Source organism: Podarcis melisellensis (genome assembly GCF_964234715.1).
Source record: "Podarcis melisellensis genome assembly, chromosome: 1".
In the NCBI taxonomy this organism is placed as follows: Eukaryota; Metazoa; Chordata; class Lepidosauria; order Squamata; family Lacertidae; genus Podarcis; species Podarcis melisellensis.
Window position 1 is genome coordinate 70,721,988 of NC_138528.1, and position 16,756 is coordinate 70,738,743.

At 37.3% G+C, this 16,756-nt stretch overlaps 1 protein-coding gene across 12 annotated transcripts in view; it reads right to left on the reverse strand.

Moving 5' to 3' along the window:
* PLEKHA7 (pleckstrin homology domain containing A7) overlaps positions 1–16,756 on the reverse strand; it is a 152,860-nt gene that overhangs the window by 34,429 nt on the left and 101,675 nt on the right. For 9 of the 12 annotated variants that reach the window (XM_081925825.1, XM_081925822.1, XM_081925821.1 and 6 more), the window contains 6 exons: positions 10,017–10,195; positions 9,232–9,708; positions 4,170–4,692; positions 3,181–3,267; positions 2,680–2,799; positions 1,479–1,532 (listed from right to left, as the gene is read on the reverse strand). In XM_081925825.1, the coding sequence (XP_081781951.1) occupies positions 1,479–1,532; positions 2,680–2,799; positions 3,181–3,267; positions 4,170–4,692; positions 9,232–9,708; positions 10,017–10,195 (1,440 nt within the window). Of the gene's footprint in view, positions 1–1,478; positions 1,533–2,679; positions 2,800–3,180; positions 3,268–4,169; positions 4,693–9,231; positions 9,709–10,016; positions 10,196–15,338; positions 16,274–16,756 lie in introns of those variants that run through there. The other 3 variants (XM_081925820.1, XM_081925823.1, XM_081925826.1) reach the window with 3 other exon arrangements.

A 16,756-nucleotide genomic window follows, 5' to 3' on the forward strand; every position in this document is an offset into this window, starting at 1 on the left:
CTACTTAGTTAACTGCTGCTGTATCTGTTTTGTTCTGCTTAATTCATATATGTTATGTTTTTGTTTCTTTCATATCGTATTGTTGAACTGTATTTTTTAAAAAATAAAAAGCCATGTCTCATCCACTTACCTTCAAGCAGCGAACAACAACTTCAAAATGGAACCTTCTATCTTGGAATACTTTCAAAAAATAAACCTTTCAAATATGTCTTTGTTTTTTATGTGCAGTCCAGAAACTCTAAGAAAATGTATTGCTTTGGGGCCTCCATCTGCTCTGACCAGGGGCAAATATCATTATGACTATGTTCCCAGATACAATGCTACATTTGAACTATGGTTAGGGAACTAATAACAGGCTATAGGCATGTGCCTTTTCTATTTTCTATATTCTTCCCCTTTGCAAACAATTTTACCCTGCCACCATTAACTGTGGGTTTTAATTAGGTCTGTACGGAGCATATTGCAAACAAAGAGCTTCAGATGACAGTTGTGTTGTTTCACAAACCACAGCCTTTATTTTTAGTATCAGGAAATCACATCTCCCCAAAGATTTGCTTTGGAAACATTTCCTAACAGAAAACATAGCCTAGGTTAAGGTATGTTTAGAAACTTATTTCTATTTTTCTGTCCTAATAGAATTAAGGTGAGTGCATAAATTGCACGCATATCTGGGAGTAAGCATCATTAAATACAAGCACTCTGATTTCTGATTATACATGTAAAACATTACAGTATTATTAACATATATCTGCATTCACATTTAACTCTAGTTAACATTGTTATATTTAATTTTTATTCCTACTCCTAAACCAAACTATTGAAGGTACCAGAATGTCATGATAAACATTTGTCAAATTGGTGATTTTTATTTGCTTTGCTTTTTTGTTGTTGATAGTTTTACTGTTGCTGCCATTTTTAATGAAGTATTTTAATGCTGGCATTTCTATTTTATTATTAATGTGAACTACATTGTTAGTGTTTTGCGTTATTAGGAGCTGACTTTGGAATTGATAGCAAATAAGGTATTACAAATATTGTAAACAAATAAGTGAATAAATAATTATTAGTAAAACAGGCAGTTCTTAGCAGAAATAGAATTAAAGAGTAAGAAGCAAGCACTACCATCTGTTTATTAGCAGCTGATAATATTGAGCCCCTGGCACAAATATGTTGTGACAGGGGGGTGGCAGTAGAAGGGGAACTGGCAAAAATACATTTCCTTGCATGAGTGGATGTGCCTTCAAGTAGTGCATGAGGCTCTCTGATTTTCTCCAAAATAAGGAGGCTGTTTTGATGTCATGTTATACTGTATATCCAGTGTATTTTACGTTTAAAATTTACTCCAGTTACAGAGAAAAGAAATCAGAATATCGAAGGATTGATAACTGATACTTTAACATAAATACACTAATGAAGGTTGTATATAGAGGATAGATCAACTGTAAAATACTAGAATATTTTATACGAACATGTTTTACCTTCAAATCCAAATATTCAAGATCTTTCTTCAGCTGGATGTAGGTATCATCAGCCTGCAAATGGAAGTACATAAAAAGAATATAGAACAATCTATTGCAATACTGGACTCTATAACTAACTAGCAAGTACTTCTGGGAACTTCTGCAAAAGCATATATACATGATAAACTAGCTATCTAGGAAGACTTATCATTAACACACTGATGTTTATGGTTGAATGACAAATGAATACAGTGCATCAATGGCAGCACATCATCTTCATCAACCTTACAAACATCAAGACCACAGATTATTTTCCTTTCTACACAGTTAGCTAACATGCAGGGCTATCAAAATCACTTGTACATTTAAAATTATTTTAAATTATCAAGACCTTTTTATGAGGAAGATATGAAAACATCTTCATTAAATTCACCATGTAAATTTTTTTCTTGAAATAAGTATTAATTGTTTTAAAAAAAATTATGAATGTATCTATCACTTTCATCTAATTAGTGTAACTGATGGACAAAATATTTTTAGTTTTAGTTTTCAAATAATATACAGAGACAACTAATATTTCATGCTCCATGAGGCACATCTTTGTAACACAAATAATTTTATCCTAAACTACAAACTAAAGCTCCTAGCTTAAAACTATCAAATCTGATAATTATTCATTCAAGTAGAGTTATTCTTATACTGCTGCCTTTTATTGTTACTGGTATATGGTGCAAAAAGACAACTAGATTATGATAAACTAATGGACACACAAATAGCTGACACAATACTGAGCCAATACAGATACCCTCTCTAGTTCCTTAATATATTTCAGTTTGAAGGGGGGGGGGGACAAGCAGCATGTGGTGAATTAAGCCACTTCCATCAAGAATGAGTGGAAAAGCTTACTTTTTTCAGCCAAAATTAATACATCTGCAAGTTAGTAAGCTTGCCTCTTGAACGGATTTTTAAGGCAACAATCACAAAAACGAACATCAAAGCAAAATAATAGCAGTTATTCATATGCAACAGCATCCTATAGTTAAAAAAATGCTTACAATCTCCAGCACATGCCAGAGCAAAGTAAAACTATGAATGAACTGGGGACTTGAACATACTGAAGAATGGGCAAGAAAGCACAGACTTGAGCATGGTACCAGTGAAGCACTTGCAGAGTCACAGAATATCATATACAGCACAAATGAGCCAATCAGCAGCTGACCTGGTAAGAGGAATTAGTTGGCAAGTGCTGTAGTAATTGGGCGATTGTGTAATTTCGTATACTAGCCAACTTAGCCTGATGTCTCCTTAATCGAATGAGAAGCAATGTTAGCTCTTCAGGCTGTAGGTATTTGGACACATTGTAAAGAGGAAATTAGCAGTTTTCAGGGAGAGTCACTGTAGCTATAATTCTTCACCTAAGGTGCCCAGAAAATGTATATTTGACACAGTTAAGCAACCAGTTTGTATTTTTGTCTTTGATTGGAATATTGTACTTTAATGTCATAAAACACAAAAGCAAATTCCACGAACAGTTCCGCTTATAATGACTTCAATGGCAGTTGAGCGTAGGCCACATTTAGAGCCAGGAAGTTCAAGTTACTTGATTCCGTTAACAAGACGTGAAAAATCAATAAAGAGTGTTTTGGACTCAGACATCCTTAGAAGTTCTAGTAAATTCAGTACATAGAAGGGGAAGGAAACTAGAAATGCTTATACGTACCGATTTCCCATGCAAACTTGGAGCACTTACAGTATGGGTCATATATCCCATTGTAGGCATGGAACGCCTATCTACGTGTGCTGAGTTCTGTATAAATGGAAAGGCAGTATTAAAGAGTAATTTAAAATGGAATTTTCTTTTCTTAAACCCTTCAAATTCACACCTCCCATCCTTGCATCGATGTGGATTGACTTAAATTGCCATTTGATGCAGCCAATACTGAGCTAGATGAACAAATAATCTGACTCGAAATAAGGCAGCTTTCTATGCTATAGTTATGTAAGCCTTCCCCTGCTGTCATGTGAATAATGCATGAAGTAGGGTTTAATTAAAGGGCATAAAAAGAGGAACAAACAGGGTCACCTAAGTGGGCACAATGGACAGACTTCCAAGAGATATATAGGATTTTATCTCCTGGAGCCAGGGAATGAATCTTTGTGCCCGTGGTGACTTACCAGTCTCTGGGTCTCTCAGTATAAAGCCTACAATAATATATGATCTACAGTGTCATATTTATACTGCTTTACCTCCAAAAGACATTTTTCCTCATGATTTTTTACATAGAAAAATATAACCTTTTAAACTTAAAGGGTTAGAACCAGACTAATTTAGTTGCACTTAGGTTGCACTGAAACCAATATGAAGTTACCCATGATTAATTTAGTTCCTACTGATTTCAGTGGAAACTAAGTGCCTTGGCCTCCTGAATCCAACCATATAAATTTATTTATTTATTTAATATAAATTCACTTCACCTGGCCATGGCATCATGTGTCTTTTTGAAACAAATTTTGCTCAACCTGCAACTGGCCAAGCACTGAGGACATAAATCTTGGCTTTGAAAATACAAGTTTCAGTGGATAATGTAAGAATATTGACAGTGAACATTGATCAAATAATCTAAAGGTTAGTACTTAGAAACGTTGCAAGGTAATTCTATTACACCTCATTAGTAAAGTCTGAAAAATATATCAGTAAAATTTACTCACTTTTATAGTTTGACTTCGAATCTTCATGGGTGATCCAGCAAAAGGAACATCTATCATTGGTCTCTCATCAGATGGTTTGACAGTAACCCTCTCTGCAGGAGTGTGTGGTCTTCGAGGTGGAAAAATTTTAGGGGGCCCAGGTGGTGGTATATCAGAAGGAGATGGGGGAACAGAAACTGAACGTGGAACATCTAATGAACTTCTTCCCTTACCACGGTCTGTAAAGTCTGGAGAACCAATATAAATAGGTGCTGTGGGACTGCCATGTTTAAACTGCTGTCTCTGTTGCCACTCATACAGCTGCCACACAGTACCATCTTTGTTAGCTCGTCTCTCATCATGGGACATCTTCAAGTGGCTAACCCGGTCTTGAGCATACTTGTAGTCACTTGGCAGATTGCGGTTTGAGGGCGGTGAACTTCCTGAAGGCTGCCTGGTATTCTTTGGCAAGGTATGATAATTCTCAGGAAAAGATATGGAATGACTGGGCACTTGGCGAATAAGGGACTGATCAGATGCAAGACTGTTTGAGAAAAATTGTTTCATTAAGTATTACATGAGAATGCAGCTATTATTAAAGTCAAGGTTTCACAAAATCCAACTTTAGAATTCCTTTATTTAATTGAAGCAAACAAGTATGTGTAGAATCTCATAGGCCACAACAGCCTTTAACAATTTTTTCAGAGTTGACAGCCATTTGAAAGAGTGATGCCCTTTCATGGTGTACTTACTCAGGCTACTTTTGCCTCTGTTTTATCAGGTTCAAAACCCTGCAAAATCTGCAGGCAAAATTTGGATTTTAAAAAGTGTGTTTGCAGCATGTGAAGCAAGTTACCTTAGCAACATGTTGACCACTAGGTGGAGCATGCTATTAAACAAAATGTTATTTGTTTATCCTAAGGGTTCCCACCAGCACTTGCTGACTGTCTTGGCAGAGCACTTAATGATTTTCTGTCTGTTGCAGCAAATGTGATGTGCTAGATGCTGTATGATTTGTAATTGTATTTTCACGAATTATTTTATTTATTGTATTCTATTGCATTACGATTTGTATTCCAAATAATTCAAATTGTAACAAAATAGATAAAAGAATGAAAGAAGCGATAAAAACACAATTAAAATAAATATGATTATTTAACGTGGACATGCCACAGCCACTTGAATGCAGCTTGCAGACCACTTGTGGTCCATGGACCGTAGGCTGGAAACCCCTGCTTTATCCCAAAGAAAACAATCACCTGCAGTTGAAAAAAGGAAGCTTTCAACAAGATATGTTCAGTAAACATACATGCATTTTGTGGAAACAGAAAGGACGTTTCTGATACATTATCATTTGCTAAAAATGTCTCTATCCTCAGGGAGTTATTTGTAAAATAATATTCTCAGCAAAAAAAAAAGCAGATTCTCCCAAGGTTCTACATCACTTGACTACCTGGCTTCATGACAAGATTAATTATGCTTCATGACAAAAGTAGCTTAAAGCCTGAGCAGCCAATTTAACAGGAAACCATCATGTCACATAAGTAGTCTCATCTGTTGCACAATTAAGGAGTTATTGATTTAATGCATCAAATGACTTTACTGGGCCTTTTGCCAAGCTAACATTAAAAATCATTCTCACTTTTTTCTTGGAAGAAAACAAGCAAGGACCGGAAACACTTGGACTGCATCAACCAAGTAGCTGTTGGGTAGCATAAGCTCATCATGCTCATGCTGTGAAGGGTGCCCATCAGTTAAGTGTTAGAACTAAATGGATGGAAGACAAAGGACCATATAACTGTAGAGCTGGAAGAGACTCTGAGAGGGGAAGGGGAAGGGGGTTATTGACTTGTTTTGTTTTTGTTTTTATTAAGTATTTGTATTTTGATCTTGTATTCTCTTGCTGTGAACCACCTTGAGAGCTAAGGGTGAAGGTGGTATGCAAATTTAATGAATGAATGAATTAGTCCAACCCCCTGCAATGCAGCAATATCAACTAAAGCATCCATGACGGACGTCCATCCAACTTCTGCTTAAAAGCTCCCATGAGGGTGAGCCCACCACCTTCCAAGGGAGTCTGTTCCACTGTTGAACTGCCCACACCATCAGAAAGTTATTTCTGATGTTTAGTTGGAATCATAAAAGATACGAGACTGTGAGACCAGAGTCCTGACAGAGGAATGAATAGCTGGCAGAAAACAAATAAGCTCCTCCTTGAACTTTGCACAAATTTCTCTGTACATTTTAACCAGACTTGAAGGCACTCCTTTTACCCCTTCACAATTTTCCAGCCTGTATAACATGAAATTCACTGTCACTTTTATGTATGATGGTCAGTGAAAAAGTTCTAGTTTTACAAGGCCTCACTATATTCCTTTCCATGAATACTTTGAATGAACTCTGTTCTTGCCATTTCATCTTTCTGGTTATAGAGAGAATGCTGTTAGTCCCAGCTATTTAATGGTAGAGAGATTGAACAGTTTACTTCTTGACATTGAGAGGTTTGCTATAAAATAGCTGGGAATAAGCACACATTTGGTTGAATTCAAACATGTGCTATCAGATGCAAAAGCTGTCTTCCGTTCAGCGGAGAACAGATATCCCCTTAGCTTGAGAGTATTTAAAGTATTGCATAGGAAAAGTGAAACTTGACATGATTTTTTTCCTTCCACTTCTGCAAGAGGTTGTACAAGCAGAAGCATGCTACAGAACCTACTATAACACATGTGAACTACTGTGCTAACTCTTGTCCAAGCATTTGCAGAGCACAATATCCGACTATTTCCATTCTGTGCAGTTTTTTTATTCAATCCATTTAATTTCCATTTTTGCGTCTGCTAGTATAATTTTAAAAACAGCAACACAATACTAAGGCACAACTTACATGACAAACCAAGGCGGGAGAGAGAAATGTGAGCTTTAATGCCTTTTGTATATAGTCCTTTATATAATAATGCTATATAGTTCTTAAACTGTCCATAGGGCGGCACCAATACAAAAAAGGGACAGCTGGCAACACCACTGGTTCACTCACAAACACACACAATGCCCCCCAACAACCCTCCCCAAATGTTTTTCAATCAATTTTTGGAATTCTGTCTACTAATAAAAACAAGAGGCTTAACTGGTGGGACAGGTAGCATTGCTGACATCTGTATTTTGCTCTGTTGAAAAGTATTATTATTATTATTATTATTATTAATTATTAAATGAAACAAAACTTCCCAACAATGGGGATGTGGCTGCTTTCCAGAATGGAGAGAGTTGATGTAGCAGGGGGCTAAGGTTGCAAGGGTGGAGTCAACACAGAACCTGCTGGTGTGCTCACACAGACCCAGCCTCTCCCTACCCCTAAGCAGTAGTGATGCTACTGCCAGGGATCTAGCATTGCAGCTCTGTCCCACTGGGTGAGCTGCTTCTGATCTGAAAACAAAAGAAAAAATCCACGGTTCCTTATTGTACACAATAGGCACTGCTGCCTTCTGCTTTTAAAATATTAAGCTTCAACCAAACCAATATATACCATGTATCACGAACGAAAGTTTATTTTGACGAGGACCAAAGGGACATTTAAGCAAAGGCCCTAGTGTGGTGGGGCTTCTGACTTTACCCTACCCAGCCTTTACAGGGTATCCTCCCCTTTAAGAGTCAGTGGAATAAGAAAATCAGTTTTACCTTACACAATGATATGCTACTAATCTCCAATATATAAATTGCTTTGCACAGGCTCTCACCTTTGGTCTAAAATCTCACCTGTCTCAAAAGCAGCTTTTCAAATGACACATGGAGATTATGTAAGGAAATAAAAACCAGATGTTTCACTATACAGAGTCTGCAAAATCAGGCCTCTTATGATGTGCATTGTTCTCAATATTTCTGAATGATAGTAATATAGTAATTTAGAGCACAATGCTGGCATGCAGTTGCAATGTTCAAGCTAATCAGCAAATCTTGCTGGTATCTCAAACAGTTATCATGCTTTTTATCTTAACCCAAAGTGCTAATCAATTATCACTATTGTGGATCCATTATTCTAATACACAAAGATCTGTCATGAAGCATGGCTGCACAGAAACAGCATTTTGTAACCAAGAAAAAAGAAAATGAACAATGTAGATTAATTACTATACTACATAAAATGCTTAGGGAAATTCATATAAGTAAGCTGGATTTTGGCAAAAAATGACAACACTCTAAAGCATATGGAGTCATACTGAAAGTTTGGTCTATTTGTGAAGAGTATTTTATCTTGACCGTGAAGAATAGCTGACAGAATAAGAAAGCAGCAACACTAGTTTTTGTAGCATTATGTAAAGGGGAATGACCTAATATATGAGAAGTATATAATAGCCTATAAGCAGTCTTCACTGGTCTGGTTTTGCACATCACACCAAGCGAAACCTTGGCTTAGCACAAATTTGCAAATATGTGAAGGGTTCTGGACAGGAGTTTGAAGCCCTTCCAAGAGCAGCCACACCACAGATTTGTGTAATGGCATTATGATGTTGGTATTTTTTATTTCAATCCATTTCCTAATGATCTCTAGCATGCCAGAGGTGGGTGAGTTAGTTTAAAGCAGAGGTAGTTTAAAGCAGAGGTGGCTAACAGTTTTTGGTCCAAGTGCCACATTCACTCTTGGCCAAGCCTCCAGAAAGTCACATACAAAGGTTGGATGTGGCCACCCAAGCCTCTCACATACATGCACACAGGACATACCCAGCCACAGAATCATGCATGCATGCAAACACACACACACACACACACACACACACACACACACACACACACACACACCTCCTTCCTTAGTTGATCCATGCAGATCAGGTAAGGTGGAGGATCTATCACCCTTCCCTTCTCATCAAATGATCAATCTGATGACTAAGGATGGGAAATTTGCATCCCTATCAGGGCACAGAGCCAGGTGTAGAAGTTTAAACCCTTCTGTCCACCCCAGCCTACTTTAATTTTTTTTATATAACTGTTGTTGCCACTAAAATTGGCAGCATCTTGCAGCCCTCCCTTGCTAAGGCCCTGGCAACCCATTTTAAAGCAATAAAACAGACCATCTAAGCTTATTACTAACCTTTTGGGGTCTCCTTTTTGGACTTTTACCCAATGCTCTATGTGAGCCATATTGTTTTTCCTCTGTGTCTGCTTTTTTTGAGCTGGTCTGGAAACAAATCCTTGTTTATATAAACCGATACCATTCTGCTCCACTAGGCCAGGACTTGTATTTAACGAATTGGAAAGTGTTCCATTCTTCTCAACAGGCTGAGCTCTCTGGGACCGAGACAGACTTGACTCTGTATTCAATGTGCCAACCTCCGATATCAATGGATGTTTAGATTTCTCCCTTTTTGATTCCACCATGTTCTTCCTGACAGCATAATGCTCATCTTCTATTGCTTTTCTCATCTCTTCATGCTTATCATATGCAGAGGTTTCAGGAGATTTTCTATAACATCCTTTTGCATCAGCAGAATCTAACTTTCCACATTGTTTGCAGGCATCCACATGATTAGCTTGAGGAACAGCTTGCTGATCTGGATTTCCTGTTTCTCTAAGGGAAAAAAAATATGTGCACTAAAAGTCAACACTTTATTTGTTGACACTGTACCTTTAGTAAGTTCTCTTTGTACAGACTTAATGCTTAGCAAACTTCTGTAATGCTAAGTGATGCCTCAGAGCTCTTAGTTTTGTCCCATCGCCTAAAGGCTGATACGTCATTTATGCAAACATCATTCAGATTTAATATATGAATTTTTTTTAATGCAAACTATTAATATTAATATTTTTTTAATGCAACATTGCATTGATATCTGAGACACAAACAATGAAAATCTGAATACAAACGATCCCTGAACTTGCCTCTTTGGTGATGAACGTGTTTGCATAAGAGCAGCTTGATTCATAGCACGGATCCAACCATTCATATCTTCTTGAGTATCTGCACTAAAGTAGTACGTGCGCATCCCTGAATGCTCTGCCTGAGAGCCAATAACAGAACTCTTGTTATAGATATAAGCCCTCATGCCTGTATGGACAGCCTGCAACAGTAGAAAGAAAGATGAATTAGGTAATTTTAAGGAAGGAGGGTTGGCAAAATTCCCTACATATGAAAGTAGGTTGGGAGGTTTTTTTTGTCTGTTTTTTGGTGACATCTGATGAAATGTGCTGCTTTTCCTTCCATTTGCTTTCAACATTTTATTCTTTAAGCACTCCCTCCCCCACTAAACACACACACACACAAAAACCAATGATGACACAGTGCTAAGATGTCTGAACTGTATGGCAATATAAAGTGTATATCTGAGCTTAAAATAAAATAGAATAGTTTGGTAGTTTTTAAAACCCAACAGGATTGCATCACATTTCCAAATAACCAGGGTAGTCCTTGTAACTAAACAGAAAGTTTTACTACCAAAATCACTGCAGAGCAGCAACTTGGCATGCTGTAGTCCCCCCCCCCCCGCCAATAAAAACATTCATGATAGTGTATTTTGGGGGCGGGGGCAGGGGTGTCTTTCATAATGTTGTGATATTGTTACAGAATTTTATTTAGCCTTTGTACCAGTAAAATTAACTCTTCATGATGTTCCTCTTGATGCATTTTGTGTACTGCAAACGTGTCACAAAACAAGCTACTAGATATTTTATTTGCTATTTCCCTTGCTGAATTTACAAACTTGAATATATTTTATAGATCACTGTATGAGGTTTAATCAGTTGAGAAGAAAAGTAGGCTACATATCTTGTGGTGCATAAACGTTATTTTAAAGTATCATTTTGTAATGAAGAAATTATTTCCCTTTTAATTATAATTTGGTCTTTGAAAAAGCTTTGTTGAAATGTCACTAGAGATGAATGAAAATTAATAGTACTTTTTAGCTTATATTGAGGAAAATATGCTTCAATAAATATAATGAAAGATTCTATTAAAAAGTAGAAACAATGTCTTTACTTTAAAAAGTAAAGAAAATGAGTGGCATAATCATATGGGATCCAACATAATGGGACTATGTTAGTACAAGGAATGGAGTTCTACTGCAGCGGTTTTTCAAGGCATGCCCCTAATAGTAATAACATGCAAGGAGGCACAGGAAAAAGGCTTGGTGGAAGGGGAAACTAGAAGATTACAAATTGCACAAAATAAGTACACATCAGCATGGACAAGGAAGGGATACACCCAAGATGCCAGAGGGAAATAAATATAGAAATAAATATTGCTGCAGAATCACAACACCAACACTAAACACAAACACATTATTCACAAAGCCCTAACAATATGTGGTACTCCAAATATTAAAGGGTATAGTTAAACACAAGCAGCATGTTACTTGAAGGCTAGGTGCAGCAAAGGTTTCAGTATCAGTCATGTAAAGCAAGACATAAAACTATAATTCTCAATAGTTAACAGAGTTAAAATCAATGGCAGCAAGAGCAATCCCACCCCCACCGCCGCCATTGTTGGCAAATTTTGAACATTAGAGCTTCAGAGTTCCTATATGCATAACAAAAGGAAGCTGAAAGCAACTCAGTGCCCTGCAACGTTTGCCTAGTTTCTCAGGCCCAGTGTCCTACCTCTTCTCCTTCTGTGCACCAAACTACATGTGACATTAACTGTCTAGTTTGGTGTTGCACTTGTCTTTTTTCCTTTTTATTGTGAATATCAGCTGATGTGGATTCTCCAATCAGTATAAGGACTATGGTACTATGGTGTGTGTGTGTGTGGCAGTTAGCTCTTACTTTCCACACTGCAGTCACAATGAAAAGTATTCTGCTTCTCTTTTAAATTCCTATTTGGCATGGAAAGAAAATTCAATTGATACCAAGTGTATCTTTTTAATATGTATTTTTGCTACCTCTTTAACCATTGCTTCAGTCACCTGCAGTCATTCAAGGCAATATGTAACAAAGAACAGCTCATCCACAGTAAAGAAGTTACTGTTTTTGCTCCCAAGTTAGCAGAGAGTTTCATGCATCAATGAAACCTGCAGATACATATCTGCAAAGGGCTGCAGCTGTAGACTGTGTGTACCCAACATCTGTGTGTACACAACATCTACCCAAGATAAAAAATAAAAAGCAGAAGTTCTGTTTTGTACAACGCAGGGACTACCATGGGTATGCAGACAGACCTGTACATATCGTACTAGGTATTCCTGAAATGTCTAAGGTAGCCTAATATGAGACTGCCCTCATGAAAGGGTGTTCCAGTTTAATTTGATACACTGTGGATCCTTAACTAATAAAAGGATATTAGAATCACACTGCTTCTGTGACTGCAACATACTGCCAGACAGACTAGACAACACACCACTTCAGGCACACCTACATCTCCTTCAGGCTTCAACATGTGTGGCCATGGCCTATCTGACATTTATATCAAACCTGCCTCCTGATTGTTGAACACTGGTGAACTAATTTATAGGATTTCTGTTGTGGCCTCTCTAATAAGGGAACCTATCATGTGACCAATCTGTCATGGTCCTGTGCAATGTTTGCAATAGGGAAAATCCATCTTGGTGTGCTGGTCCTATATAGCGCTATAATCTGGCTGTGGGCATTTTCTGTGGTGGCTCCCCATTTGTGGAATGCTCTCCCCAGGGAAGCTCACTTTAGGCGCCAGGCAAAATCTTTTCTCTGTAACCAGGCCGTTGACCTTTAACTATCTATGGTCTTTTAGAAGTGGGTGGGATGTTTTTAATGTATTTCTGTCCTTTGGGTTTTAATGTATCTGGGGTTTATTGTCTGTTTGCTGGGTTACAGGTCAGTTTGGGTTGCCCTGGGCAAAACACTGCAAAATATGTGGAGGGTTGCTTTGAAAAGAAAAAAAGGGGGAAAGGGCAAAATATATAGTCTGCACTGTGCAATTGGAAAATTCTAATGAGAAATGGTGGTTGAATGCTATGTAAAGGCATAAAGAGAAGTACTGTATGTAACTGAAGGTGTGTGTGTGTGTGTGTGTGTGTGTGTGTGTGTGAGAGAGAGAGAGAGAGAGAGAGAGAGAGAGAGAGAGAGAGAGAGAGAGACTGAGACTGTATGTTTGTGTGGTATTATTTTATGTTTATTAAAGCAACACTTTTAAAAATAGGACTTGGGAGATAATATTATATCAGAAGGGATTGCCTTCATTTCTGAACATGCACAAAAGATAAGGGAAAAAAATAGGGCCAGCTTGGAAATAACATTAAACCATAATTTAATGTTATGTGTATGAGTTATGGGAAGCCATTGGCATGCATCCTCCCCACTTCTTTCGTGTACGAGAACATGGGGAGATCAAAAGCTATGCCTTCTATTTTAAACTAACCAGAGCTCTCTGTTACATCTGAGCACAAGCAGAAGAAAAACTTGGCAAACAGTAGAGCAAAGATTAGAAAGATGTTGATTGGTTTGATAGATATTTTAATTTGAAAATGTCAGCTGCTCATTCCACAACAGACTTTGTAAGAGAAAGATAATTTACAGACTGAAAGAGAAACCAATATCTAACACTGTGGATGAAATATATTGCATGGTTGTATAAGACAGGCAGCACTACAAAGGGATGTATGAAAAATCATATGGAGAAAGATGGGGACCAAAATTTAAAGGAATAAAAAAGGCAACATTACACGGAATACCTAAGGAAAGGAATAAAGTAATGCACTGGCAGTTAAAAATTCACAGGCGAGCCAGAAAACAAATTATGGATACTTAAATAAAGAATAAGGAAGGTGGGGTGGGGTGGAACGGCGACTCTGGGAGTAAAAAAAATGCCAACAGCAGGGTCTACACTTGAAGCACGGCTAACTATTTAGAAAGCTGAAATGCAATTTTCAATTTTTTTTACATCATGTAGTGAAAAGGGTGATGGTGGAATGTAATAAAAAAGAGAGGGGCAAAATACACAAACATTTTCATGGGTCTTCACTTCTGCAAAACTAATTATGAATCTATTTTTTTCCATGTATGTCCATAACTTCCTTCTTTGTATGGGTTCAACCAACAGATCTTCAGAGCATATTGCTTGTGATAGTAAGCTATTAACTGATATAGCAATTCATACAATCCCTATGCTGCCTATACAGCAGGGGTCAGGAAACTGTGGCCCTCCAGATGTTTTAATAAAGCAACAGCCATCTGGAAGGCCACAGGTTCCCTGCCTCTTCTATACAAGCTATAGATTGGATAAAGCCCATCTTCTCCCTGCTGAAGGATTAGACTGAAGAATAATTTACAATGCTTACTTGGTTTCAAAATATAATTATAGTTTTTGACAGCACAAAATCCATCTAATCCTCCCTATAGGATCTCAACTACATGCATTACTGGATATTACTGAGTATTTATTAGAAGACCAAAGCTTCATAAATCCACCACCGTCCCCATATGCACATGCAGACTTCTTGGAACCAAGTCTCTCCCCACCCCCATTACTGCATTTAGTATATTCTGAATCACTGAACTCCTCTCATCCATTTACACAGCAGCACTGAAACTTTCTGTGTAGGGAATAGCCTTCATTCAAATCAGGGGTTGGGAACTGTTGGCTATCTACATGCTGTTGAATTATGACTCCCATAAACCACAATAAGCATGCCTAAAACCAGGGGGGATAAGAGTTGTAGTCTAGCATAATATGGAGCCCCAAGGTTCCCACACCTGATACAAATGAACTCAAATAAAGGTCCTTTACACTTCCTTCAAAGCTCAATATATGGTGGACTGTTATTACTGCAGTTCTTTTGGCTAGTGACAGCTTCTCCATTGTAACTCTGTCTATAGAGCAGCTACAATCTCATTTTAAAAGCAAAAGCAGATACTGTACAGTTTCATTATCAATTATCTAGTTAAAATGGAAGCAAGCAGAACATTGCACGTTTCCACATCCAGCAGCTGAAGAAAGCATATTTACAGTATTTGAGTAAGCAACATGTGCAGTGTTATCAGCAAATTCTTTCCACTGGAAGGGCCAGCTCCAGTGTGATTAAATTAAACTGTCCAAACATATCCAGTTATCTCTTAGCAACGTAGCAAATGAACAACATGTACATGTGTGAATGTAAGCGTGAGGACAATCAGTGACAGGAAAACACAGAAGAGCTTTGTGATGTCTTAAATTATGAGTAAGAATTTCTAAAGCACAGCAGTCTGCAGGACAACACATACACATTCACAATAGGGATGAAAAAGTAATATTTGTACCTATTCATGCATTCAGATGCCCTTATTCTGGAAAGAGGGAGAAGAAAAGGCAGCCTCTCTCCCATATTGCACAGAAGAAGAAATGGAGAGCAAACCCCAAGAGCATACCAATAAGAACAAAACAAGGACAAAAATTCAGTAAGTTAAAAGAGCAGAATTCCTAAACAATAGAAAGTTGGCATGATGAAACAAGAAATTGAAGTCCATCCCCTCAGACACAGACATTATTACTTATTTTCACACAACACCTGTTTACACACTGAGCTCTTTAGAAGTTCACCTACTCAAAATGCTCACACCCTTAATTCCTCCCACACAAGCCCCCAGGGTCAAAATACAGCAGCACTTTTAAATGCAACCTACTTGAATTGAAATAATTAAGAAGAATTGCAAAGGGGCTGTGTAATTGCTAGCAAAGTGCCTTCCAGATTTCTCTCTACCTCTAGCCAGTCCAGGCAACCTAATTCAGCGCAGAGGCTTACTAGATAGGAAGAAATGTGTAATAAATCCACTGAACGTCTCTGTAAGTTAACTATTTGCCTGTTTAAATTTTAGCATTGCTAAGCAGAGACAACTAAGAAATATTGAGTAATGTACAAGCAATACACTATGGATCATTGTGATTCTTGCAAAGGGAAAAGTTGATTTATACAAGATAACAAAAAACAAACCACCCAACCCTAAATAAATAAGTACATCCTTCTAAATGTCCTATTTTAAAACTGTTCTGGAAGCTTTTTAAAAGGAGTGTTACTTTTCAAGTAAGAAATGAGTTGGATAGGCCACATTAAATTTGACAAACTTCTATTTTTAGTCCTATATGAATTAACCTGGGACCATGTCACATTGAACATAATGTACAAGAATTGCACTGTTAAAATGATTTAATAATGAGCTAGAATATAATATTTCAGCTTTGTTTAATATAAAAAACATCTTATCAATTCTGCAAGTAGTGTTTATGACACAATAAACATTTTGGAAAAGGATCCACATAAATTTGCATCAATAATGCAAAGTATGAAGCAGAGGAGAGTTGAACCCTGAATAATTTTTAGAATGAAAGTCTGCAATGCTAACACTTGCATTAGAATAATAAATACAACTATTTCCTAATGACAAACAATCCTTCTTGAAAGTTGGAGTGATTTAAGTTGAATTTATTGCCCAGCACGTATGTTTATGACTGCAGTCAAATAAGGATACAGTACATTTTAATCAAAGTGGTAATAATAAATCCAAAGGTAGCAATTGTTTATCATATATGCATGTATTAAGTTGGACCCAACATTGGTAAGTAATGTGGGGAATTGAATTACTTTGAGCTTACGCCTTAGGATACAGAAAAGAGAAAAGCACTGCAGAAGAGACAAATAACCACACTGTTTGCCTCAAAGGACCAATTCCGATATTACATT